The 22336-nt window shown below is 38.7% G+C and overlaps 1 protein-coding gene across 4 annotated transcripts; it reads left to right on the top strand.

Moving 5' to 3' along the window:
• The first annotated feature begins 388 nt into the window (after positions 1-388).
• LOC135523552 (interferon gamma receptor 1-like) lies at positions 389-20655 on the top strand. Of its 4 annotated transcripts, XM_064950314.1 has the most exons (8): positions 772-841; positions 4403-4515; positions 11919-12039; positions 12315-12490; positions 12729-12889; positions 15642-15810; positions 16028-16149; positions 17974-20655. In XM_064950314.1, the coding sequence occupies exons 3-8, from the start codon at positions 12020-12022 to the stop codon at positions 18358-18360; spliced, it is 1035 nt and encodes a 344-aa protein (XP_064806386.1). In that variant the 5' UTR covers positions 772-841; positions 4403-4515; positions 11919-12019; the 3' UTR covers positions 18361-20655. The 4 variants fall into 4 exon arrangements, with proteins under 4 accessions (XP_064806382.1, XP_064806384.1, XP_064806386.1 ...); XM_064950310.1 differs by lacking the exon at positions 4403-4515 and having other exon boundaries at positions 389-841; XM_064950312.1 differs by lacking the exons at positions 772-841; positions 4403-4515 and adding an exon at positions 389-613.
• Positions 20656-22336: the final 1681 nt, after the last annotated feature.

Raw genomic sequence — 22336 nt, forward strand, 5'->3', positions numbered from 1 at the left:
GTGCATAAGCAGTTTTCCTCTTGTTATTTCAGTCACTGATATAGTCACTCAATTAGCCATGTCAGCTAACAATTGCAGGAAATTTGTTTCAAAACTGCAAACATTTTCTCTCCACCCCATGGAAAAATGGATGGAATTGCAGAAAATGTGCTGCAAAATGTTCTTTCTTCCCCATGGTAAAATGTGTAGAATTGTAGAAAACGTGCTTTAAAATACATCTGGTGTAATTATTGGTACCAAGATTGTATTCGAAATGTGTACTTACACAAAGATTGACATTTCACCTTTGATCCTCGATGCGTAGCCATTTGAAATTTAATCACGACGCACTGCAGCATCATTTCGCCGCACGTGACTTTTCCTATTCCTGTAAAAATGTGTAGTAGGCGGGTCTGGTAGTTGCGACAGGAACAGTTCATTGGAATTTGTTAACTGTGTAGCCTGCAGTTTTGAGCAATATCCTGGAGTTTGGCTGTGCTGGAAATGCATTTTGTCTGTATTTTTTAGTTAGACAGATAAAAGGCTCTCAAATAGGTATAGCCTATTCATATGGACATTCAGATACACTTCATATAGTTTTACATAGAAACGACAACATTTGAAAATGGCCTGGGTAAGGATAGTACGCATTTCCCTGATCTTGGTTTTAAGCCAACAGGTCGTCTCTTACGGTAAGTCATTTTTGCCCTAAAATAGTTTGCTTTAAATGACGCATTGATTAATCAATTGGAGCTGATGTTACTGTAAGTATTTAGTACAGTATTCCTGCTTAAAATGGCCTGGGTAAGGATAGTACGCATTTCCCTGATCTTGGTTTTAAGCCAACAGGTCGTCTCTTACGGTAAGTCATTTTTGCCCTAAAATAGTTTGCTTTAAATGACGCATTGATTAATCAATTGGAGCTGATGTTACTGTAAGTATTTAGTACAGAATTCCTGCTTAATTCTTTCAACAACAATTCAGGCTATAGGCCACTGTACAATATGCTAATGTTCTTGGAAATGATATAGCTATTCCAAAAGAATACTCGATATATAAATATATTGTAGATTTCTTGGCCTAACACAGTTGTGGCTGCTTCGCGTGATGTATTGTTGTCTCTACCTTCTTGCCCTTTGTGCTGTTGTCTGTGGCCAATGTTTAACGTTACCATGTTTTGTGCTGCTAGCGTTACCATGTTGTGCTGCTGCCATAATGTTGTTGTCATGTTGTGTTGCTACCATGCTGTGTTTTCATGTGTCACTGCCATATGTTGTTGTCTTCGGTCTCTCTTTATGTAGTGTTGTGGTGTCTCTTGTCGTGATGTGTGTTTTGTCCTATTTTTATTATATATTTTGTTTTAAATCCTAGCCCCCGTACCCGCAGGAGGCATTTTGCCTTCTGTTCGGCTGTCATTGTAAATACGAATTTGTTCTTATTAACTGACTTGCCAAACAAAAACAGGTGTGCCGAAAATCTCCCCCCCCCCACCTCTTCTAATTTCCTTAATTTTGAGTCAAATACTTTCTATAGAACAGACTTCAATTAATAATGCATGTTTGTGTATTATATTAAACAGAGGAGGGAGTAAAATTTTAGCGCGCAAGAAACATTTCAGAACAACTATGGCTGAATTATTATCCTTACACTCTAAAAAATACTAGTCGAATAAGACCTGGGAGAGATTACGAATTTCGGCAAAGCGATGTATTTATAGACTAATAAAAATCAGTAGGGGATTTAGGTAGGGGCGGCATCTTGGCAGAGAAATAAGCTTTTTTGTGCATATGGAAAATGTGTTTACATCCCTTGTCAGTGAGCATTAGGGCTAGGATATTGATGGATTCAAGACAAGGTCCTTTTTATTGATATCTTTCTGAGTTTGTCAATGTGAAAGTAGCCTGCCATTTTGATCATTTGTGCGGTATTAAAAAAAAAGAATACCGCAGTCATGTAAAATGTAGAATTGCATGACATGCGTTTATATAAAGCCAACATTTTCCATGGCCCTTGGCTACTAAAAATGCTCCCCTTGTTTGCAACTTCTGTATGTGCCTCTACTTATCAAGCATGCAGTGCTTGATTATCACCCCCTCTTGCACTCACTTTTTGTTTCTGCATCTCCCAATTTACAGATTAAGCACTGGCTGTACATGTGGCTTGGTGTAGAGAAGGGACATGCTCTCCCTGAGTATGGGGGTAGTGTAGCGACCATAATCCAACACCTAGTGACCTCAAGAAAAGGTTTGGATCTCTTGGCGTAACGGCTGAGATGTTGGGTTGACAGTTGCTGGACCCGGGTTTCAGTCAGGACTAACTCCTGATTTCGCTACAATATTGTCAGTCCATGTGTTTTCTTTTATTCAGGCAGTGGACTGATACACACAAAGTTATCCTTAAAGTAGTCAGTTGTTGTCAATAAATAAGGTGCTAGTTCGCAATAAGTGGTGAGCACTGTTTATTGTCAGTTGGTTTTGGCATTCTGTTTGTATGCCAGTAGCCTAAGTCAAGTTTTTTGTTCCTTCAACCTCCGTGGGGAAACTCATTGTAGATTTCACACTTACACCACAGAGAAAATCACAGTTAAAATAGACCTCCCTGATTTGACACATGCCTATCTTCATGTGTGGGTTACTACTGTACCCTCAGTAGGTTTTTATGGAGTGGTTTATGGAGTGATTTAAAAAAAAAAAACATTTTCCAACACCGATACCGCTTTATTGGAGGACCAATAAAAGCCGATACCGATTAATCTGCAGATTTGTATATAAATGACAATTACAACAATACTGAATGAACACTTTTATTTTAACTTAATATCATACATAAATAAAATCAATTTAGTCTCAAAATAATGAATGAAACCTGTTCAATTTGGTTTAAGTAATGCAAAAACAGTGTTCAAGAAGAAAGTAAAAGTGCAATAAGTGCCATGTAAAAAAGCTCAAGTTTAAATTCCTTGCTCAGAACATGAGTGCATATGAAAGCTGGTGGTTCCTTTTAACACGAGCCTTCAATAATCCCAGTTAAGAAGTTTTAGGATGTAGCTATTATAGGAATATACCTTTGACTATTGGATATTCTTATAGGCACTTTAGTATTGCCAGCCTAATCTTGGTTGATAGGCTTGAAGTCATAAACAGCGCTGTGCTTCAAGTATTGCTAAGAGCTGCTGCTGCCTACCACCGCTCAATCAGATTGCTCTATCAAATATCAAGCTATATACTTAATTATAATAAACACACAGAAATACGAGCCTATGGTCAAATCCGGAAACGATCATTTCGAAAACAAAACATTTATTCTTTCAGTGAAATACTGAACCGTTCTGTATTTTATAGAACGGGTGGCAACCCTAAGTCTAAATATTACTGTTACATTGCACATCCTTCAATATTATGTCATAATATTGTTTAATTCTGTCAAATTAATTACTTTCTTTGTTAGGAATAAATAGCCTTTCAACAGTTCGCAACGAGCCAGGCGGCCCAAACTGTTGCATATACGCTGACTCTGCTTGCACGGAACAAGAGAAGTGACACAATTTCCCTATATAATATTGCCTGCTAACATCAATTTATTTTAACTACATATGCAGGTTTAAAAAATATATACTTGTGTATTGATTTTAAGAAAGGCATTGATGTTTATGGTTAGGTACATTATTGCAACGATTGTGCTTTTCGCAAATGCGCTTTTGTTAAATCATCATTTGGCGAAGTTGAAGTAGGCTCTGATTCGATGATAAATTAACAGGCAACGCAGAACAAGCTAGTTAACGACACATGGATGATGATATTACTAGGTTAACTTAAGGTATAGGGGGCAGCATTTTCACTTTTGGATAAATAGCGTGCCCAATTTCAACTTCCTGCTACACATGCCAAGAATATAAAATGTGCATATTATTAGTTTATTCGGATAGAAAACACTCTGAAGTTTCTAAAACTGTTTGAATCATGTCTGTGAGTATAACAGAACATATGTAGCAGGCAAAACCCCAGAGGACTAGCCATTCAGATTTGTTTTGTTTTTGAGGTCTGTCTGTTCAGTGAGTTCTCATTGGGAAACAATATTTCTTAGGCACTTGTTAGCAGTTCCTACCGCTTCCATTGGATGTCACCAGTCTTTGGAATTTGGTTGTGGTTATTCCTTTGTGCAATGAAGAAGTACGGCCATCTTGGAACTGGGTAACACTTTTGAGAGTTGCGCAAGACTTGAAAAGTAGTGTTGGTTTGTTGTCTTCCTGTATTGAACACAGATAGACCCGTCTTCAATTTGATCGATTATTAACGTTTAAAAATATCTATAAGTTTTATTACAAAAGTAGTTTGAAATGCTTTGTCAAAGTTTACAGGTAACTTTTGAGATATTTTGTAGTGATATTGCACAAATTGTAAGCTGTTTTTTTTATGGCTCAAAGGCGCCAAATAAATTGACATTTTGGATATATATGGCCAGAATTAATCGAACAAAAGGACCAATTGTGATGTTTATGGGACATATTGGAGTGCCAACAAAAGAAGCTTGTCAAAGGTAAGGCATGTTTTATAGTTTATTTCTGCGTTTTGTGTAGCGCCTGCAGGGTTGAAATATGCTACTCTCTTTGTTTACTGTTGTGCTATCGTCAGATAATAGCTTCTTATACGTTTGCCGAAAAGCCTTTTTTAAATCTGACATTGGCCTTATTCACAACGAGTGTAGCTTTAATTTAGTATCTTACATGTGTGATTTAATGAAAGTTTGATTTTTATATCATTTTATTTGAATTTGCCGCGCTGCATTTTCCCTGGCTTTCGGCCAAGTGGGACGCTAGCGTCCCCTATCCTAGAGGTTTTAACTAGTGATTATGGGAAGGTTTAAACTTTTTTTCTTCTTTTTTTTAAAGATACATTTAACTTGCGATACTAACGATATATCAGGATAAGTATCATCAACAACCGCTGAATAGCATAGCACTACATTCAATAAATATTACTACAAATATTTATATTCATGAAATCACAAGTGCAATATAGGAAAACACAGATTAGCCTTTTGTTAATCCACCTGTCGTGTCAGATTTTGAAATGATGCTTTTCAGTGAAAGCAATCCAAGCATTTGTGTAAATGTATCGATCCCACTACAAAACATTAAGTACACTTAGCATCAGGAAGCTTGGTCACAAATCAGAAAAGCAATCAAATTAATAATTTACCTTTGATCTTTGGATGTTTTCACTCACGAGACTCCCAGTTACACAACAAATGTTCCGTTTGACCCATAAAGATTTTTATATCCAAAATACCTCCGTTTGTTTGTCGCGTTATGTTCAGAAATCCACAGGAAAGAGCGGACACGACAACGCAGACGAAAATTCCAAATAGCTTCCATAATGTCCACAGAAACATGAAAGTTTTTTTTATAATCAAAGGTTGTTTTTAAAATATATAATCCATAATATATCAACCGCAAATGTCTTTCACAGTAGTAGAGGGAAAAGCAATACCTATCCAACGTTTTGCTCGCGCAACTAAATTATGTGACCACTTGACTCAACGTTATCGTTCTGGCTCATTTTTCAAAAATTAAAGCCTGAAACTATGTCTGAAGACTGACACCTAGGAAAATCTGGTTCATATCCCTTTAAATCCAGAAGGGAGGCTATGGAACATGAAGTTTTCAAAATAGAAACCACTTCCTGTTTTGATTTTCCTCAGGGTTTTGCCTGCAATATCAGTTCTGTTATACTGACAGACAATATTTTGACAGTTTTGGAAACTTTAGTGTTTTCTATCCAATAATAATATGCATATATTAGCAACTGAGACTGAGGAGCTGGCTGTTTACAATGGGCACCTTTTCATCCAAGCTACTCAATACTGCCCCTGCAGCCATAAAAAGTTAATTCTAGCTAGCAACTTACCGTGTCTCCTTGCAGCCACAAGGTCCCTTTGATGCTGCACTCACGTAACAGGTAGTCAGCCTGCCACACAGTCTCCTTGTGGATTGCAACGTAATCGGCGTCCAAAAAGGCAGATTACTGATTATGAAAACTTGAAATCGGCCCTAATTAATCGGCCATGCAAATGAATCGTTCAACCTTTATTCTAGTGTGTTTGTGCTCCACAGATCAGAGGACATTGCCTTTCCCCCACTCTAAAGTAACATTAATGTTGTGGAACTAAATCCGGAAGTGTATTTCCCCAAAACGGCGCAGATGCTGTGTGATGAAATGTTTAGTGGTGTAAAGTACTTAAGTAAAAATACTTTATAGTATTTTACTATTTCTATTATTGACAACTTTTACTTCACTACGTTTCTAAAGAAAATGATGTACTTTTTACGCCATACATTTTCAATGACACCCAAAAGTACTTTGAATACTTAGCAGGACAGAAATGGTTCAATTCATGCACATCCCTGGTCATCTCTACTGCCTCTGATCTGGCGGACTCATTAAACACAAATGCTTTGTTTCTAAGTGTTGGAGTGTGCCTCTGGCTCTCTGTAAATTTAAAAAATATGAACAATCGTACTATCTGGTTTGCTTAAAATAATATTATTTACTTTTGATACTTTAGTATATTTAAAACCCAATAGTTTATACTTTTACTGAATTAGTGTTTTACTGGGTGACTTTTACTTTACTCCTATTAAGTTATACTTGAGTACAAGTAAAGATGACAATTGGGTACTTTTTCCACCACTAGAAATGTCCAATTGTTTGTAATACCACCTCTGTATGTCCACTACATACCATACACAATGGCCCACTGGAACATGAGTAATTATTCTGTAATCTATTTTTAGTTTTTATCCAGGCTTTATGTCCAATTCCAATTATTTCCCTTGACATTAAGGTCATTTCCTTTCTGACTTCACAGGCTGATATTTTCCCCTTCTTTAGCTTATAGTGCCAGGCTTCTACTGCAAGTGAGATGTTTTTATTTAAATTTAATTGAACCTTTATTTAACTAGGCAAGTCAGTTAAGAACAACTTATTTACAATGATGGCCTAGGAACAGGGGGTTAATTGCGTTGTTCAGGGGCAGAATGACAGATTTTTACCTTGTCAGCTCATGGATTTGATCTTGCAACCTTTCGTTTACTGGCCCAATGCTCTAACCACTAGGCTACCTGCTGCACCAAAATGTTAGCTTCCCTGCAATCACTTACAATACCCTCTTATGTTGTGCTGGAAGATTTATCGGTTTATTTAACTTGCACACAATGCAGCCCATATCTTGAATATTTCCCAGCAAACTTAAAGCTGAAATATGTACCTTTTTGGGCAACTGACCAAATTCTCATAGAAATGTGAGTTATAGATTGGTCATTCTCATTGAAAGTATATCTAAGAGGTGTCTGTTCTATGTGCTCTATTTCTATGCTTCCAGTTCTTAGGTTTCCTTTTTGTGTCTTTTACTTTTGGTTTTGTACACTAGCTTCAAACAGCTGAAAATACAATATTTTGGGTTAGTGAAAATATATTTCAGTGGTTTAGATGGTGCAATGATTCTCTACCCTATGCATTGCTTGTTTTGTCACATAAACTGAAATAAGACAAACTTTTTAGAATTTTAGCAACCAGCTATCATAAACCATAATTTATTGGCATGGGAATTTTTGGGATTTACATTTTTTTAAATATATTCTATAGTATACCTGCATAGAAAAGGTGACATACTGTGCATGCAGTATATATTTTTTATACATTTTTTTTAAATGGAGTTGTGGGACTTGAAAGACAGTACATGCTCTTGTGAACTAACAGTGAAGTACTGCTGTGTTCTGTTGAAACTTTTCAGACATAGTGTTCAACATCAGACATAATGATCCCCAGAGTTGTTCGGGGGAAAAAAAACATTGTTTTGCGGATCTCCCTGTTACAATTTTGATCTGAATCAGTTATCCTTTTTTCTTTTAATTGATACAGACGAGTATGCTTTACCTGTGGATTGAGTTTAGCAAAAAATCCTTTAAAAATAAATAAGGAGCTAGGTCGATCGATCATCAATCTGTATCTGCAGTTGTGTCTGAAAAATAGTCAAGGCTGAACCGAGAGGACGATGTAGAACGGGCACTATTACAGATATATTAGGTGCCAAGGGATGGCGTTCAGCCACCACAGGTCTGTCCGGCAAGAAGTCCAAGATATCTTCAGACAAGGTTTATTCAGATAATGGTTCGCTACACCACGCTCCTCTGTATTGATGGCTCACAGTAAAAGTGAGTGTGTGTATAAGTGGTTATATTGAAAATAATAGAAAGGAATAACCATGATTATAGGCTTACATACAATATACAGGCCCAGTAAACTGCAGAGGTATAAACTAAATATACAAAACAGACAGAATGACCAGGTGAATCCAGATGAAATCTATGATCCCTTATTGATGTCACTTGTTAAATCCACTTCAATCAATGTAGATGAAGGGTAGGAGACCGGTTAAAGAAGGATTTTTAAGCCTTGAAACAATTGTGCCATTCAGAGGGTGAATGGGCAAGACAAAATATTTAAGTGCCTTTGAATGGCATTTTGACACAAACCAGCTGCACTGCTGCTGAGTTTATTATTCTCAAGTTTCCTGTGTGTATCAAGTATGGTCCACCACCCAAAGGGCATCCAGCCAACTTGTCTCAACTGTGAGAAGCATTTGAGTCAACATGGGCCAGCATCCCTGAGGAACCTTGAAGAGTCCATGCCCTGATGAAATAAGGCTGTTCTGAAGACAAAAGGCGGGGTGCAACACAATATGTCTGCTGCAGAGGAACAAGAGAGCCATTTGAAAACAGGTTTTTATTAGTCATGGAAATGAAAGTTCTGAAAACAAGTTGGCTCCCCATTTTTAAAAAGATGCCGTTTTTTGGTGCAAATACTGCCGTTTTGGTGCAGGTACAGCAAACTAGCACAAAAATGATATTGTCAATATGATATATTATCAAACATAATATCCCAATATGTAAATGTATTGATTCCCTCCCCCACCCCCTTCACTACAGTACACGGTAGCATGAGGCTACAAAAGGTTGCAAATGTACATAAACACGGCTATTAAAGCTACTATGTTTATAATATACAGTATATTCAATTTTATTTTTAAGAACTCTGTTTTTGCCATAGTCCTCATTGGCTTCCATGCTTTTGAAACGAGATCTTGTCCAAGGACCAGACACAAGCTTGGTTAGAGATGGTTGCTAAAGCAACGGAGTACTACGATTGGTTGCCCAATATTCTGGGGTGGGGCTTGGTAAATTTGAATGACTGGCAGTAGAGGCTTAATCCTGATTTTTACTTATGCAGGAAAATAAATGTTTTCATAATTATAAATACAGTTTATACATGTTTTATACACATTTTCTGTACAAATAGATTTTAGAGGCTATGTAAACAGACCATTAATGTAGTTTTTGTTTCCTTGGAAAAATGTATGCTATTATATGATACAGTATCAGTACTTGTTGCATTTACAACTTGTCTAATCTTCAACTGATTTCAGCCAGTGTATGGCTGTGGATTGATTACATTGTTTGAATGGAATGTTGGCAAATTGTCAGTTCATCTAAATTATTAATGGAATAAAACTAAAACTGGCTAGCTAACAAGCATAGTGCAGATAAATGATTCAAATTACTTATTTTACACTATCTTATCACAGCACTGGCAAACCATGTTTGACTAACTCCCTGCCCAAAATGGCTGACCTTTATCCCATCATAAGAAGGTTCATATCCATTCTAGTATTTTAATGCCTAATTCTATGGGCCAAACTCTCAAAATACATTGCTTCGGGACAAAACAATCAGGAAAGCACCAGAAAACATGGCATCTGGGTCATTTCAGCAAGCCATGACACTCCCCATCTCAAATTATTCTGAAATGGTTTCTGCTGTTAGAAACCCCTGAGATAAGCATCCCAGAAACATTATTTTGTTGAAATTTAATTTGGTCTCTGAGAAATTAAGCTAATTGATTGCACGCAAATGGTCAACTTTAAATGATAGGATTCACATAATATTGAACAACTTATAGTACCCAACATCCAATTTGGACCAAACTTATTCTTGCAATTGACTAAGACATAAGGAATCAAACAAAATTGTCAAAACCCATTCACGGACCCTCCACACCTCACTCCAACCCCAACCCAACAACCAGTATACAGTATCAGTTCTCTATGTTTGACAAGTAGTATGGCGCTGCAACTTGGAGTATTGATTCTTCACCATTTGCAATGTACTCCCTGTGAATCTGATGCCCCCCCCCCCCCCCCTGTTTTAGCGAAATTAGCCATCTAAGTACTTTGGAAATAAATGAGTGTGAAAGTACCAGGTTTTGCCTACTAGATGTTTCTGTTCCTGGCTCTGCCACCACATGCTTTTATCCATTTAGCTGGTTTATCCAATTAATCACAACATTTTCTTTGCAATTTTGGGTAGAAAACCAGTAGCTTTTGCTCATGATGAAAGTGAATTGTGTGTTCAAGCCAGTCCTCCATGAAAGGAATTCAGTTTGTCCTTCTCTTTGCGACCTAATGCTTCAACCCAACTGACTTTGAATAGCCCAACAAATGGCAGCTCTCTGAGGGCTGTATGGTGCAATTCTCATGTGAAGATTTTACCCAAAACTATGATGGAGAAATGGACGAGTGACTAAAATGTTGTGAAAACCCTAATAAAATAATACAATTGTAAACCACTGCATGCCAGTCGTGTTTTTTTTAATACAAATATTAGAAAATGTATTTCTGTGATTAGTGACATTTACCATAAAACCCAACCCAATATCATTATTACCATTGCAAAACACTATACAGTGTGTGTTTGGGACTTTTACCATAGAAGAACATTAGTGACCATAACATTGAACCATTTGGATCTGCTGTAGCCAAATGGTTTGCTTGTTCACCAGAAATGGTCTAACTAATCCATACCTTTTCGGAGAGATTAAAGCACACACAAGGCTGTTTCCTGGACACACAAAAAAGCCTAACAACATGACAAACTATATTGCTTTCATGGAGGACTGGCTTCAATTGTGAGGATGACCATACAATCTATTTCCATCATGAGCAAAAACTATTGGTTTTCTCCCCAAATTTGCAAAGAAAAGGTTGTGATTTAAGAAACACAAGAGACCAGCCACATGAAAAAAATGTGTGGTGGTAGTAGCAAGAACAGCAGCATCTAGTGGGCAAAACTTGGTACTTCCACACTAATTTATATTAAACAATGTAAGCAACTTCAATTGCTAATTTCTCTGAACTGGGAAAAAAACATCACCGAATGAAGAAGCAATACTCTAAGCAGCAGCTCCTTACTACTTGTCAAACATAGAAAACCGATACTGTATACTGGCTGTTTGGGTGGGGTGTGGAGGGTACGTGGGTGGCTTTTGATCAGTTTATTGGATTATTCATGTCTTACTCATTGTTGGTATAACGTATGGTCCAAATAATAATTTGAACTAAATGTTTTTATTTGCCCGCACCCCAAGTTTTCTGAGCTAAAAAAAAAAAATGAATAAATGTTTTGTTGTTGGACAAGACTGTAAAATCTCCAATTTAGAAAATCTGTTCCCAGGTATTCCCACACATGAATAGAGAGGCATATGTAGTCAAGGTTTAAATCATGGTTCTGTTTTTGTCAAGTACTATATCTGTTTTTCAGATTCTTGCGGTCATTTTGAAGTGCACAAATGATTTATAACTATGTTTTGGTCCCCTTAATATTTGCTCAAGAAAACAATGGCCCACAACTGACTGTAATTGGGGACCCCTGGTATACAGGTTATTGTTGCAACATCACTTTGATAGATTTAATTGCTAGTATGTTATGCTGTTTATAGATATAGCACATTTTTTTTTGAAACGATGTCATTATATGGTAATTATACAACTCTGTCTGGACTGAGCTTGTTGATTCAGACTGACTTTCTACTATTTTTATCCTACAGTTCCTCCTCCCGTCAACGTGAGCCTCATCTGCCACAATTTTCACAATGTGATCTATTGGAACTACAGTGAACCATCTCTGCAGCCACAGTTCAATGTGGAAATGACAAGAAAATATTCTGGGTAGGTGCTGCAGCACCTAAGAGGTTGTTTAATCTCTCACCAAATAGGGCCTATGTTATCCAATGTAGGTTATATAGCTAGTGAATATTAATTAAGTCTTTCTTGCCACAATTTCAAGTAGAAATTGGAAAATTGACATGCACTGTCAGACCCATACAAATGTAAAGTCCTGTCAACAGTTCTGTCAGCTTCTCCGTTGTAATTGTGAACTAACATTTTAGTCCAAATCAGAGGTTGCCACTAACCCACAACAATTGTTTTCCTCCATCTTTCAGTGCTGCCTTGGTTTGTTCAAACACTTCCCTCTACCACTGCGATGTCTCCTCATTTACCAAAGTAATAGAAGAGGGCTACCGTTTCATATTGACTGCTGTTGGACAGAATACCAATTCCTCCGAAATTTCATTCACCTACGATGATACAATGTATCCAGACCTGGTGGATGTACAGTGTAAGTTCTCACACTGAGCTAACCAAAAGGTGAATTATGGGAACAATGTTATACAGTATGTAGTGATTGAATTGGGGTAGTATCTTGAAAGGGTTTGTAAGTACACTGTATGCACTGCAGCACATGTAGCATTTCATTGTTGATCTGACCACACAATGCTCCGAGCCGGGAGATTTTGAACATATTTTCTGACCTCAGAAGTTTTCACAAAGTAATGGTCTTTTGTGTTTTTTTTTAGGCTCATTGGATTTCCCACCTGTCAACATCTCTGCTGTATCTGATCAAATGATCAAAGTTCAATTCATTCACCCGTTTCACATCTACAAATATGCCATCATCAAAAATGAAAGACCGGATCATAAGGAATTTGATTACATGGTTGTCGCAGAAGATCACTTGGTGAGAACTGCCGGAAAATTATGACTTAGAAATGACTGGGGAGCACTTGTAGAAGCTGAGATTTTTCACATGTACAGTTGTGAAGGTTGGAGTCATTAAAATTTGTTTTTCAACCACTCAACAAATTTCTTGTTAGCAAACCATAGTTTTGGCAACACCATGAGACCACGCAGCCGTCAGACCGCTCAGGAAGGAGACACGTTCTGTCTCCTAGAGATTAACGTACTTTGGTGCGAAAAGTGCAAGTCAATCCCAGAATAACAGTAAAGGACCTTGTGAAGCTGCAGGAGGAAACAGGTACATAAATATCTATATCCACAGTAAAACGAGTCCTATATCTACATAACCTGAGAGGCCGCTCAGCAAGGAAGAAGCCAATGCTCCAAAACTGACATACAAAAGCCAGACTACGGTTTGCAACTGCACATGGGGACAAAGATTGTACTTTTTGGAGAAATGTCCTCTGGTCTGATGAAACAAAAATGGAACTGTTTGGCCATAATGACCATCGTTATGTTTGGAGGAAAAAGGGGGAGTCTTGCAAGCCGAAGAATACCATCCCAACCGTGAAGCATGGGGGGTGGCAGCATAATGTTGTGGGGGTGCTTTGCTGCAGGAGGGACTGGTGCACTTCACAAAATAGATGGCATCATGAGGGAGGACAATGATGTGGATATATTGAAGCAACAGCTCAAGACATCAGTCAGGAAGTTAAAGCTTGGTCGCAAATGGGTCTTCCAAATGGACAATGATCCCAAGCATACTTCCAAAGTTGTGGCAAAAATGGCTGAAGGACAACAAAGTCAAGGTATTGGAGTGGCCATCACAACGCCCTGACCTCAATCCTATAGAAAATGTGTGGGCAGAACTGAGGCAAGGAGGCCTACAAACCTGACTCTGTTACACCAGCTCTGTCGGTAGGAATGGGCCAAAATTCACCCAACTTATTGTGGGAAGCTTGTGGAAGGCTACCCAAAACGTTTGACCCAAGTTAAACAATTTGAAGGCAATGCTACCAAATACTAATTGAGTGTATATAAACTTCTGACCCACTAGGAATGTGATGAAAGAAATGAAAGCTGAAATAAATAATTCTCTATAATTCTGACATTTCACATTCTTAAAATAGGTGGTGATCCTACCTGACCTAAGACAGGGAATTTTTACTAGGATTAAATGTCAGGAATTGTGAAACTGAGTTTAAATGTATTTGGTTAAGGTGTATGTAAATGTTGTGTCCTTGGCTATGCCGGATTAAGTGGTATGACATGCTATTCTATAAAATAATTTCTCCATAATTAATATTACCTGATTGAGCTAATGTGTCGGTCACCACAAAATAATATTTATTGAGCTGTTATCTCCTGAATAAACTCTTAAAGACCTAGTAATATTTTACATCAATAGCAGTCAATATTAACCGTCTTCTTAATTCAGTTTCATCTGAAAGTTGTAAATTCTTAAGTTATCTGCACGAACCCTGGCTAACAAGTTGAACCAGGAATACAAAATTGGGTTTATTTATTGACTAAATACCTAACTAATCACACAGAATTACACATAATTAAATCATAACTTGATTACAAATTACGTCATAAAGGAAAACGTCCCTAGCTGGCGGAACAGATATGACAGCTGGTTGCACAAAAGAAAAGGGCTGGGTTTGAGTGAAAGAGCGGGAAGACTGAGGAACAAAGGGCGACGCTGTGCTATCGTAAATACAGTATTCTATGCATTCTAAATTACCGCCCATTTGGAAAATGCAATAAATATTTACTCTGAGCTGCGCTTCGGTAGGTTGGTGGTAGATGGAAGGCCGTGTTGCCCAACTGAGTCCTTTGTCCTTTGAAGAATGTCTCTGCTGGTAAATTGATTACGTTGTAGTAACGTCATTGTGTGGTAGACGGGATACTCTGTCTGTTCCTTCCTAACCCTCGTTTGCAGCGGCTGTTGCTAACTCAATGGCTAGGAGGTATCACTTCTGTAGTGAATAAGAGTTCAAAGTTCATACCATTCACAACCAAAGCTCACGCTGATGTTGGCTTCGTTCTGTAGTTATTATCTGAACCATTCTGACATCGGACCGTCGTCCTCGGAACAGGAGGTTATATTGTCGTCAAGGGCTTATATAAGTTTTATAGTTGAAGTTTTATAGCCCATGTCCTTTCACAGGGGCGGGCCTCTGATTTTAGCAGAGCCCTATCTTATGAAAACCCAAATCTCACATTTTAGAAGCTAAAATCACATTTCATCCCATCACGAATAATTTCATTTTCAAACATTTAAATTGAACAACAATTCCATGTGAATCTGATAAAGTCTACACAGAGGTATGTCATCTTATCTTTGATGACAGTCTCAGATGACAACCCGAACTGACATCATATTCATTAAGTACCACCGCATATGTTCAATTGTTCAGTTTACCAGAATATACTTAATTTCCCCCCCACCTTCTGATGTTCCCAGAATCTCTATGTTAACCAAGGGTTTTGCAAATGTAACATCAGTAGGGTAGAGAGGGGAAAAAGGGGGGAAGAGGTAGTTATGACTGTCATAAACCTAGCCCCAGGCCAACGTCATGACAAACTTAAACTGTATCTACCTGCTGCGAATTGTTTTCAGTTGCAAGCAAAGCAGCCTTATTTTTCAAAAGGAAACACATTTATATCCTTCAAATATAAACGTTTGCATATTTATTTTTATTAGCATATAGCCTAAATATATTCCTTTATTTTCTTCTTTTTCCCAGAAACAACACAGCTTTGCCTGCTCTTACAAGCAACACCATGTGTGTGAGGCTGAAATACCAGTCGATGGAAAGATGGATAGGCACTGCATCAAGATGAAAGGAAAAATGAACAATGTTCATGTCTCAGCTCACCAGAACATATGCATTGAGGGGAAGCATGGGGATTCTGGTAAGACTCTTAATTTCTCACATGATGGATACGTCAAAGTCATATTAGCTCTAAACCACATCTGCTAATATCTGATACGTCCTTTGATAGTTATATTTGTCTGTATTGGCATATTATGGCTGATTTTTATCAGCAAATGCTCAATTAGAACACTGTACAGTTTTGAATGTGAAATCAGTTAGACTGTCAGTCTAACTGCTGGACTTGTTCCCTGTAGGTCCTAGCTACACTGCCCTCTACATTGTGATCCCTATCGTTGCCATAGTGGTGATTGCGTTCATCGTGTGGCTGATATACAGTAAACTGACAAGCCGCTCATTCCCTCAACCAAAGATTTTGGTGTGTTCAGCCTTTCAACTGTTTGGCCTGCACTGCAGTGGATTTAGTCATAAAGCTACTACATATACAGTCCTGGCCAAATCTTTTGAGAATGACACAAATATTAATTTCAAAAGTTTGCTGCTTCAGTGTGTGTAGATATTTTTGTCTGATGTTACTATGGATTACTGAAGTATAATTACAAGCATTTCAGAAGTGTCAAAGGCTTTTATTGACAATTACATGAAGTTGATGCAAAGAGTCAATAGTTGCAGTGTTGACCCTTCTTTTTCAAAACCTCTGCAATCCGCCCTGGCATGCTGTCTATTAACTTCTGGGCCACATCCTGACTGATGGCAGCCCATTCTTGCATAATCAATGCTTGGAGTTTGTCAGAATTTGTGGGTTTTCGTTTGTCCACTCGCCTCTTGAGGATTGACCACAAGTTCTCAATGGGATTAAGGTCTGAGGAGTTTCCTGTCCATGAACCCAAAATATTGATGTTTTGTTCCCCGAGCCACTTGGTTATTACTTTCGCCTTATGTCAAGGTGCTCCATCATGCTGGAAAAGGCATTGTTCGTCACCAAACTGTTCCTGGATGGTTGGGAGAAGTTGCTCTCAGAGGATGTGTTGGTATCATTTTTTTTTATTCATGGCTGTGTTCTTAGGCAAAATTGTGAGTGAGCCCACTCCCTTGGCTGAGAAGCAACCCCACACAGGATGATCTCGGGATGCTCTACTGTTGGCATGACACAGGACTGATGGTAGCCCTCACCTTGTGTTCTCCGGACAAGCTTTTTTCCAGATGCCCCAAACAATTGGAAAGGGGATTCATCAGAAAAAATGACTTTACCCCAGTCCTCAGCAGTCCAATCCCTGTACCTTTGCAGAATATCAGTCTGTCCCTGATGTTTTTCCTGGAGAGAAGTGGCTTCTTTGCTGCCCTTCTTGACACCAGACCATCCTCCAAAGTCTTCACCTCACTGTGCGTACAGATGCACTCACACCTGCCTGCTGCCATTCCTGATCAAGCTCTACTGGTGGTGCCCCGATCCCGCAGCTGAATCAAATTTAGGAGACGGTCCTGGCGCTTGCTGGACTTTCTTGGGCGCGCTGAAGCCTTCTTCACAACAATTGAACCACTCTCCTTGAATTTCTTCATGATCTGATAAATGGTTGATTTAGGTGCAATCTTACTGGCAGCAATATCCTTGCCTGTGAAGCCCTTTTTGTGCAAAGCAATGATGATGGCACTTGTTTCCTTGCTAACCATGTTTGACAGAGGATGAACAATGATTCTGAGCACCACCCTCCTTTTGAAGCTTCCAGTCTGTTATTCGAACTCAATCAGCATGATAGAGTGATGTCCAGCCTTGTCCTCATCAACACTCACACCTGTGTTAACAAGAGAATCACTGACATGATGTCAGCTGGTCCTTTTGTGGCAGGGCTGAAATGCAGTTGAAAAGTTGTGGATTCAGTTCATTTGCATGGCAAAGAGGGACTTTGCAATTAATTGCATTTCATCTGATCACTCTTCATAACATTCTGGTGTATATGCAAATTGCCATCATACAAACTTTGGCAGCAGACTGAAAATGTATTAATATTTGTGTCAATTCTCAAAACGTTTGGCCATGACTTTAGACTAGATTATAGTAATACAGAGAATTTCTACAAGGTCCCAACATGTGCTCTCCTGAAACTGTGTGTCATGTTCCTGTTGGAGTTATCAAAACTATTGATATGCTACTTCCTGCAAACACTGTCTCAACAATAGCACATGAAAAACATATTTCACCAACATTATGTTTAACTGAATAATGTCTATTCTCCTCTGGTAGGCTTCCATACTGTCACACATGGGTTCAGTTAGGTCACTTATGCTCCCTGAGAGAGCCATCCTGAGTGAGGTACAAACAGGTGGCTCCCCCCTGCTGCAGACCCCCATGGAATCTTTGCCAGATGAGACCCTCACAGTCTTCAGTACCCCCCAGGAAGAGGTCCTCCACCTCCCCATTGGACTGAAGGACCAGGAGTGGAGCGGTGGGGAGGTCATGTTGCCTAACGAGGGGTCAGGCTCTTCACTGCAGGTAATGAGAGAGTTGGGACTGGAGGTGAAGAGTGACTTATCTGAGCTGTCGGACTATGACTGCCCCCATAGACCTGTGATTATTCCTGTGATAGAGGAGATGAGTCCTGGGGACAATGTTACAGGATACAAAATCTGAGTTTCTCAAGAAAAAGGATGATAATATTTTATACATGTATTTAAACAGGGAAATCCCATTTGAGACCATTGTGCCATTTTACAAGGGCGCCCTCCACGCAATCATACATATGTACAATTCCAACACTTTACAAACACTATTTACAAGCAATTTAAGACAAGTAACATACAAAACACAATCATGAAAAACAAACACATTTGTCTTTGCACATGCTCAGCTACCAATCATTTCCCTGTTCCTCTCACTATTTAGATAGTCTATGGTGGAGATAAAGAGGGTAATCAAAGGGATGACCTTCATTATGGTTTTTCGAATTCATCACTTGGGACTGTTGCCTACTAATCAGGGGAACCAGGTATAGACAATGTGAAACCCAAGTGGTACACAGTGGTATTGCATGTTCAGAACAAGTTTAAAAAATGTCCTCATTCCTGACCTGCATGCCCCGTTGTAATGATGAATTTCATTAGGCCAAATTTAAGACTGTTCCTATAGCATCTTTGTACAAAAAAAGCAAGTTCCTTTTATCCAGATATTATTTTACTGTGCATTATTGAGTGACATTAATGTTTTCTAAGGTAGCAAGGGAATATAAGGGTTGGGAGAGCAGAATGAATATATTCATTAGGTTATTGTCTTTTTTGTCTTGTGCTGTGTATATTTGTTCTATTTGCACTTTTACATGGCTCTCATGCATGTTCTAAAATATTATTAGGAACATGTCCTATTATATTCCGATGAACACATTATACCAATGCAAGGGGATTGCTATGGTGGGGATGATTTCTGTTGTTGCTGTAATTTCTGATGCCTTGCTTAGATTACGATATTGAATTCATCTTACTATCCAAATGCATTGTATGCAGCCATGGTTAGATCGTTGGGCTGGTAATCGAAAGGTCAGCTCGGATATTCGAGCCAGTAACAAGATGAAAATCTGTCGTTCTGCCCCTGAGTAAGGCAGTTAACCCACCTTTCCCCGGGTGCTGAAGACATGGATGTCGATTATGGCAGTCCTCTGCACCTCCCTGATTCAGAGGGTTTGGGTTAAATGCTTTAGACACATTTCAGATGAATCCATTCAGTTGTACTATTGACTAGGTATCCCCCCCTTTCCTCTACAGTTGTATCCCATTTAACGACGAGAAAGCAGAAGAAAACCTGGACAATATGCATACTTTCTTCGTGAAACACCATTTTCCACCTCCATGATCAAGTGGAGGTGGAATCTACTTCCTGATGTTGCACCCCGCGTTTAGCCTGGGGTAAACAACAGACTGCTGCAACCTGATTGGCTGAACGTGATACGCAACATCCGGGACTAACATTTAGCCACTATCATGGTGGTGGAAAATTGTTTCTTGAGGAAAACATGCATAGTTTTCCTGTTTTTATCCGCCTTCTCGCCAATAAATTAAGGAGGAAATCGAAGCCTTTGCAGCCTGAATGGAGAACGTTTTAGGTACGAACCTGTCCACAGGGGATACAAGTATATTGCCAGCTGCATTTGGGCGGTAAGATTAACTCAATATCGCCATCTGTGGTCTTTAGGTTACCTCATACCTAATCATTTTGTTTTTTATTGTGCACATCTGCATATTGTATTTTTCATATAGCTGCAATTATCTTATTTTATAAATAATAAGGCTGTTTTTAAAATATTCTTTTCTCCTATCATTTCACCAATATACAATAAATAAACTTGGCAAAAAAAGAAACGTCCCTTTTTCAGGACCGTCTTTCAAAGATATTTAGTAAAAATCCCAAAAACTTCACAGATCTTCATTGTAGAGGGTTTAAACACAGTTTCCCATGCTTGTTCAATGAACCATAAACAATTAATAAACATGCACCTGTGGAACGGTCGTTAAGACACTAACAACTTACAGACTGTAGGCAATTAAGGTCACAGTTATGAAAACTTAGGACACTAAAGTGGCCTTTCTACTGACTTTCTACTGAAAAACGACAAAAGAAAGATTCCCAGGGTCCCTGCTCATTTGCGTGAACGTGCCTTAGGCATGCTGCAAGGAGGCATGATGACTGCAGATGTGGCCAGGGCAATAAATTGCAATGTCTGTACTAGAGGTTGACCAATTTTAATCGGAATGGCTGATTTTTAATTAGGGCCGATTTCAAGTTTTCATAACAATCGGTAAACGTCATTTTTGGACACCGATTGTGGCCGATTACATTGCACCCCACGAGGAGACTGCATGGCAGGCTCACTACCTGTTATGCGAGTGCAGCAAGAAGCCAAGGTAAGTTGCTAGCTAGCATTAAACTTATCTTATAGATTGTTTTTTATCTTAACGTAATCACTAGTTAACTACACATGGTTGATATTACTAGTTTATCTAGCTTGTCCTGCGTTGCATATAATAGATGGGGTGCCTGTTAATTTATCAACAGATCACAGCCTGCTTCGCCAAACGGCTGATGATTTAACAAGCGCATTCGCAAAAAAAGCACTGTCATTGCACTAATGTGTACCTAACCATAAACATCAATGCCTTTCTGTAAAATCAATACACAAGTATATATTTTTAAACCTGCATATTTAGTTAATATTGCCTGCTAACATTAATTTATTTTAACTAGGGAAATTGTGTCACTTCTCTTGCGTTCCGTGCAAGCAGAGTCAGGGTATACGCAGCAGTTTGGGCCGCCTGGCTCGTTGCGAACTGTGTGAAGACAATTTATTTCTAAAAAAAGTCTAATTAATTTGCCAGAATTGTACATAATTATAACATTGAAGGTTGTGCAATGTAACAGCAATATTTAGACTTAGGGATGCCACACGTTAGATAAAATACAGGAGAGGTTCTGTATTTCACTGAAAGAATAAACTTTTTGTTTTTGAAATGATAGTTTCTGGCTTTAACCATATTAATGACCTATGGCTCGTATTTCTGTGTGTTATGTTATAATTAAGTCTACGATTTGATAGAGCAGTCTGACTGAGCGGTGGTAGGCAGCAGCATGCTTGTAAGCATTCATTCAAACAGCACTTTCGTGCATTTGCCAGCAGCTCTTCACTGTGCTTCAAGCATTGAGCTGTTTATGACTTCAAGCCTATCAACTCCCGCGATCAGGCTGGTGTAACCGATGTCAAATGGCTAGCTAGTTAGCGGGTTGCGCGCTAATAGCGTTTCAATTGGTGACGTCACTCACTCTGAGACCTTGAAGGCTTTTGTGGAGCAATGGGTAACGATGCTTCGAGGGTGGGTGTTGTCGACGTGTACCTGGTTCGAGCCCAGGTAGGGGCGAGGAGAAGGACGGAAGCTATACTGTTACAATGGCAATACTATAGTGCCTATAAGAACATCCATTAGTCAAAGGTATATGAAATAGAAATGGTATAGAGAGAAATAGTCCAATAATAACTACAACCTAAAACTTCTTACCTGGGAATATTGAAGTCTCATGTTAAAAGGAACCACCAGCTTTCATATGTTCTCATTGTCTGAGCAAGGAACTTAAACGTAAGCTTTTTTACATGGCACAAATTGCACTTTTACTTTCTTCTCCAACACTTTGTTTTTGCCTTATTTAAACCAAATTGAACAGGTTTCATTAATTATTTGAGGCTAAATTGATTTTATTGATGTATTAAGTTAAAATAAGTGTTCATTCAGTATTGTTGTAATTGTCATTATTACAAATAAATAGATGTAAAAAATAATTGTCTGATTTAATCTGTATCGGCTTTTTTTGGTCCTCCAATAATCGGTATCGGCATTGAAAAATTATCGGTCGACCTCTAGTTCGTACTGTGACACGCCTAAGACTGCGCTACAGGGGGACGGGATGGACAGCTGATCATCCTCGCAGTGGCAGACCGCGTGTAACACCTGCACAGGATCGGTACATATGAACATCACACCTGCGGGACAGGTTCAGAATGGCAACAACAACTGCCCGAGCTACATCAGGAACGCACAATCCCTCCATCAGAGGAGCGTTACACAGAGGC

Source organism: Oncorhynchus masou, chromosome 31 (assembly GCF_036934945.1).
Source record: "Oncorhynchus masou masou isolate Uvic2021 chromosome 31, UVic_Omas_1.1, whole genome shotgun sequence".
NCBI lineage: Eukaryota > Metazoa > Chordata > Actinopteri > Salmoniformes > Salmonidae > Oncorhynchus > Oncorhynchus masou.

Bases quoted from the DNA above. Each gene is read 5' to 3' on its own strand.
- LOC135523552 (XM_064950310.1), top strand. From the start codon at position 775: ATGGCCTGGGTAAGGATAGTACGCATTTCCCTGATCTTGGTTTTAAGC. The intron at 12,491-12,728 runs GTAAGTTCTCAC...GTTTTTTTTTAG, and splicing joins AGACCTGGTGGATGTACAGT to GCTCATTGGATTTCCCACCT. The intron at 12,890-15,641 runs GTGAGAACTGCC...TCTTTTTCCCAG, and splicing joins TTGTCGCAGAAGATCACTTG to AAACAACACAGCTTTGCCTG.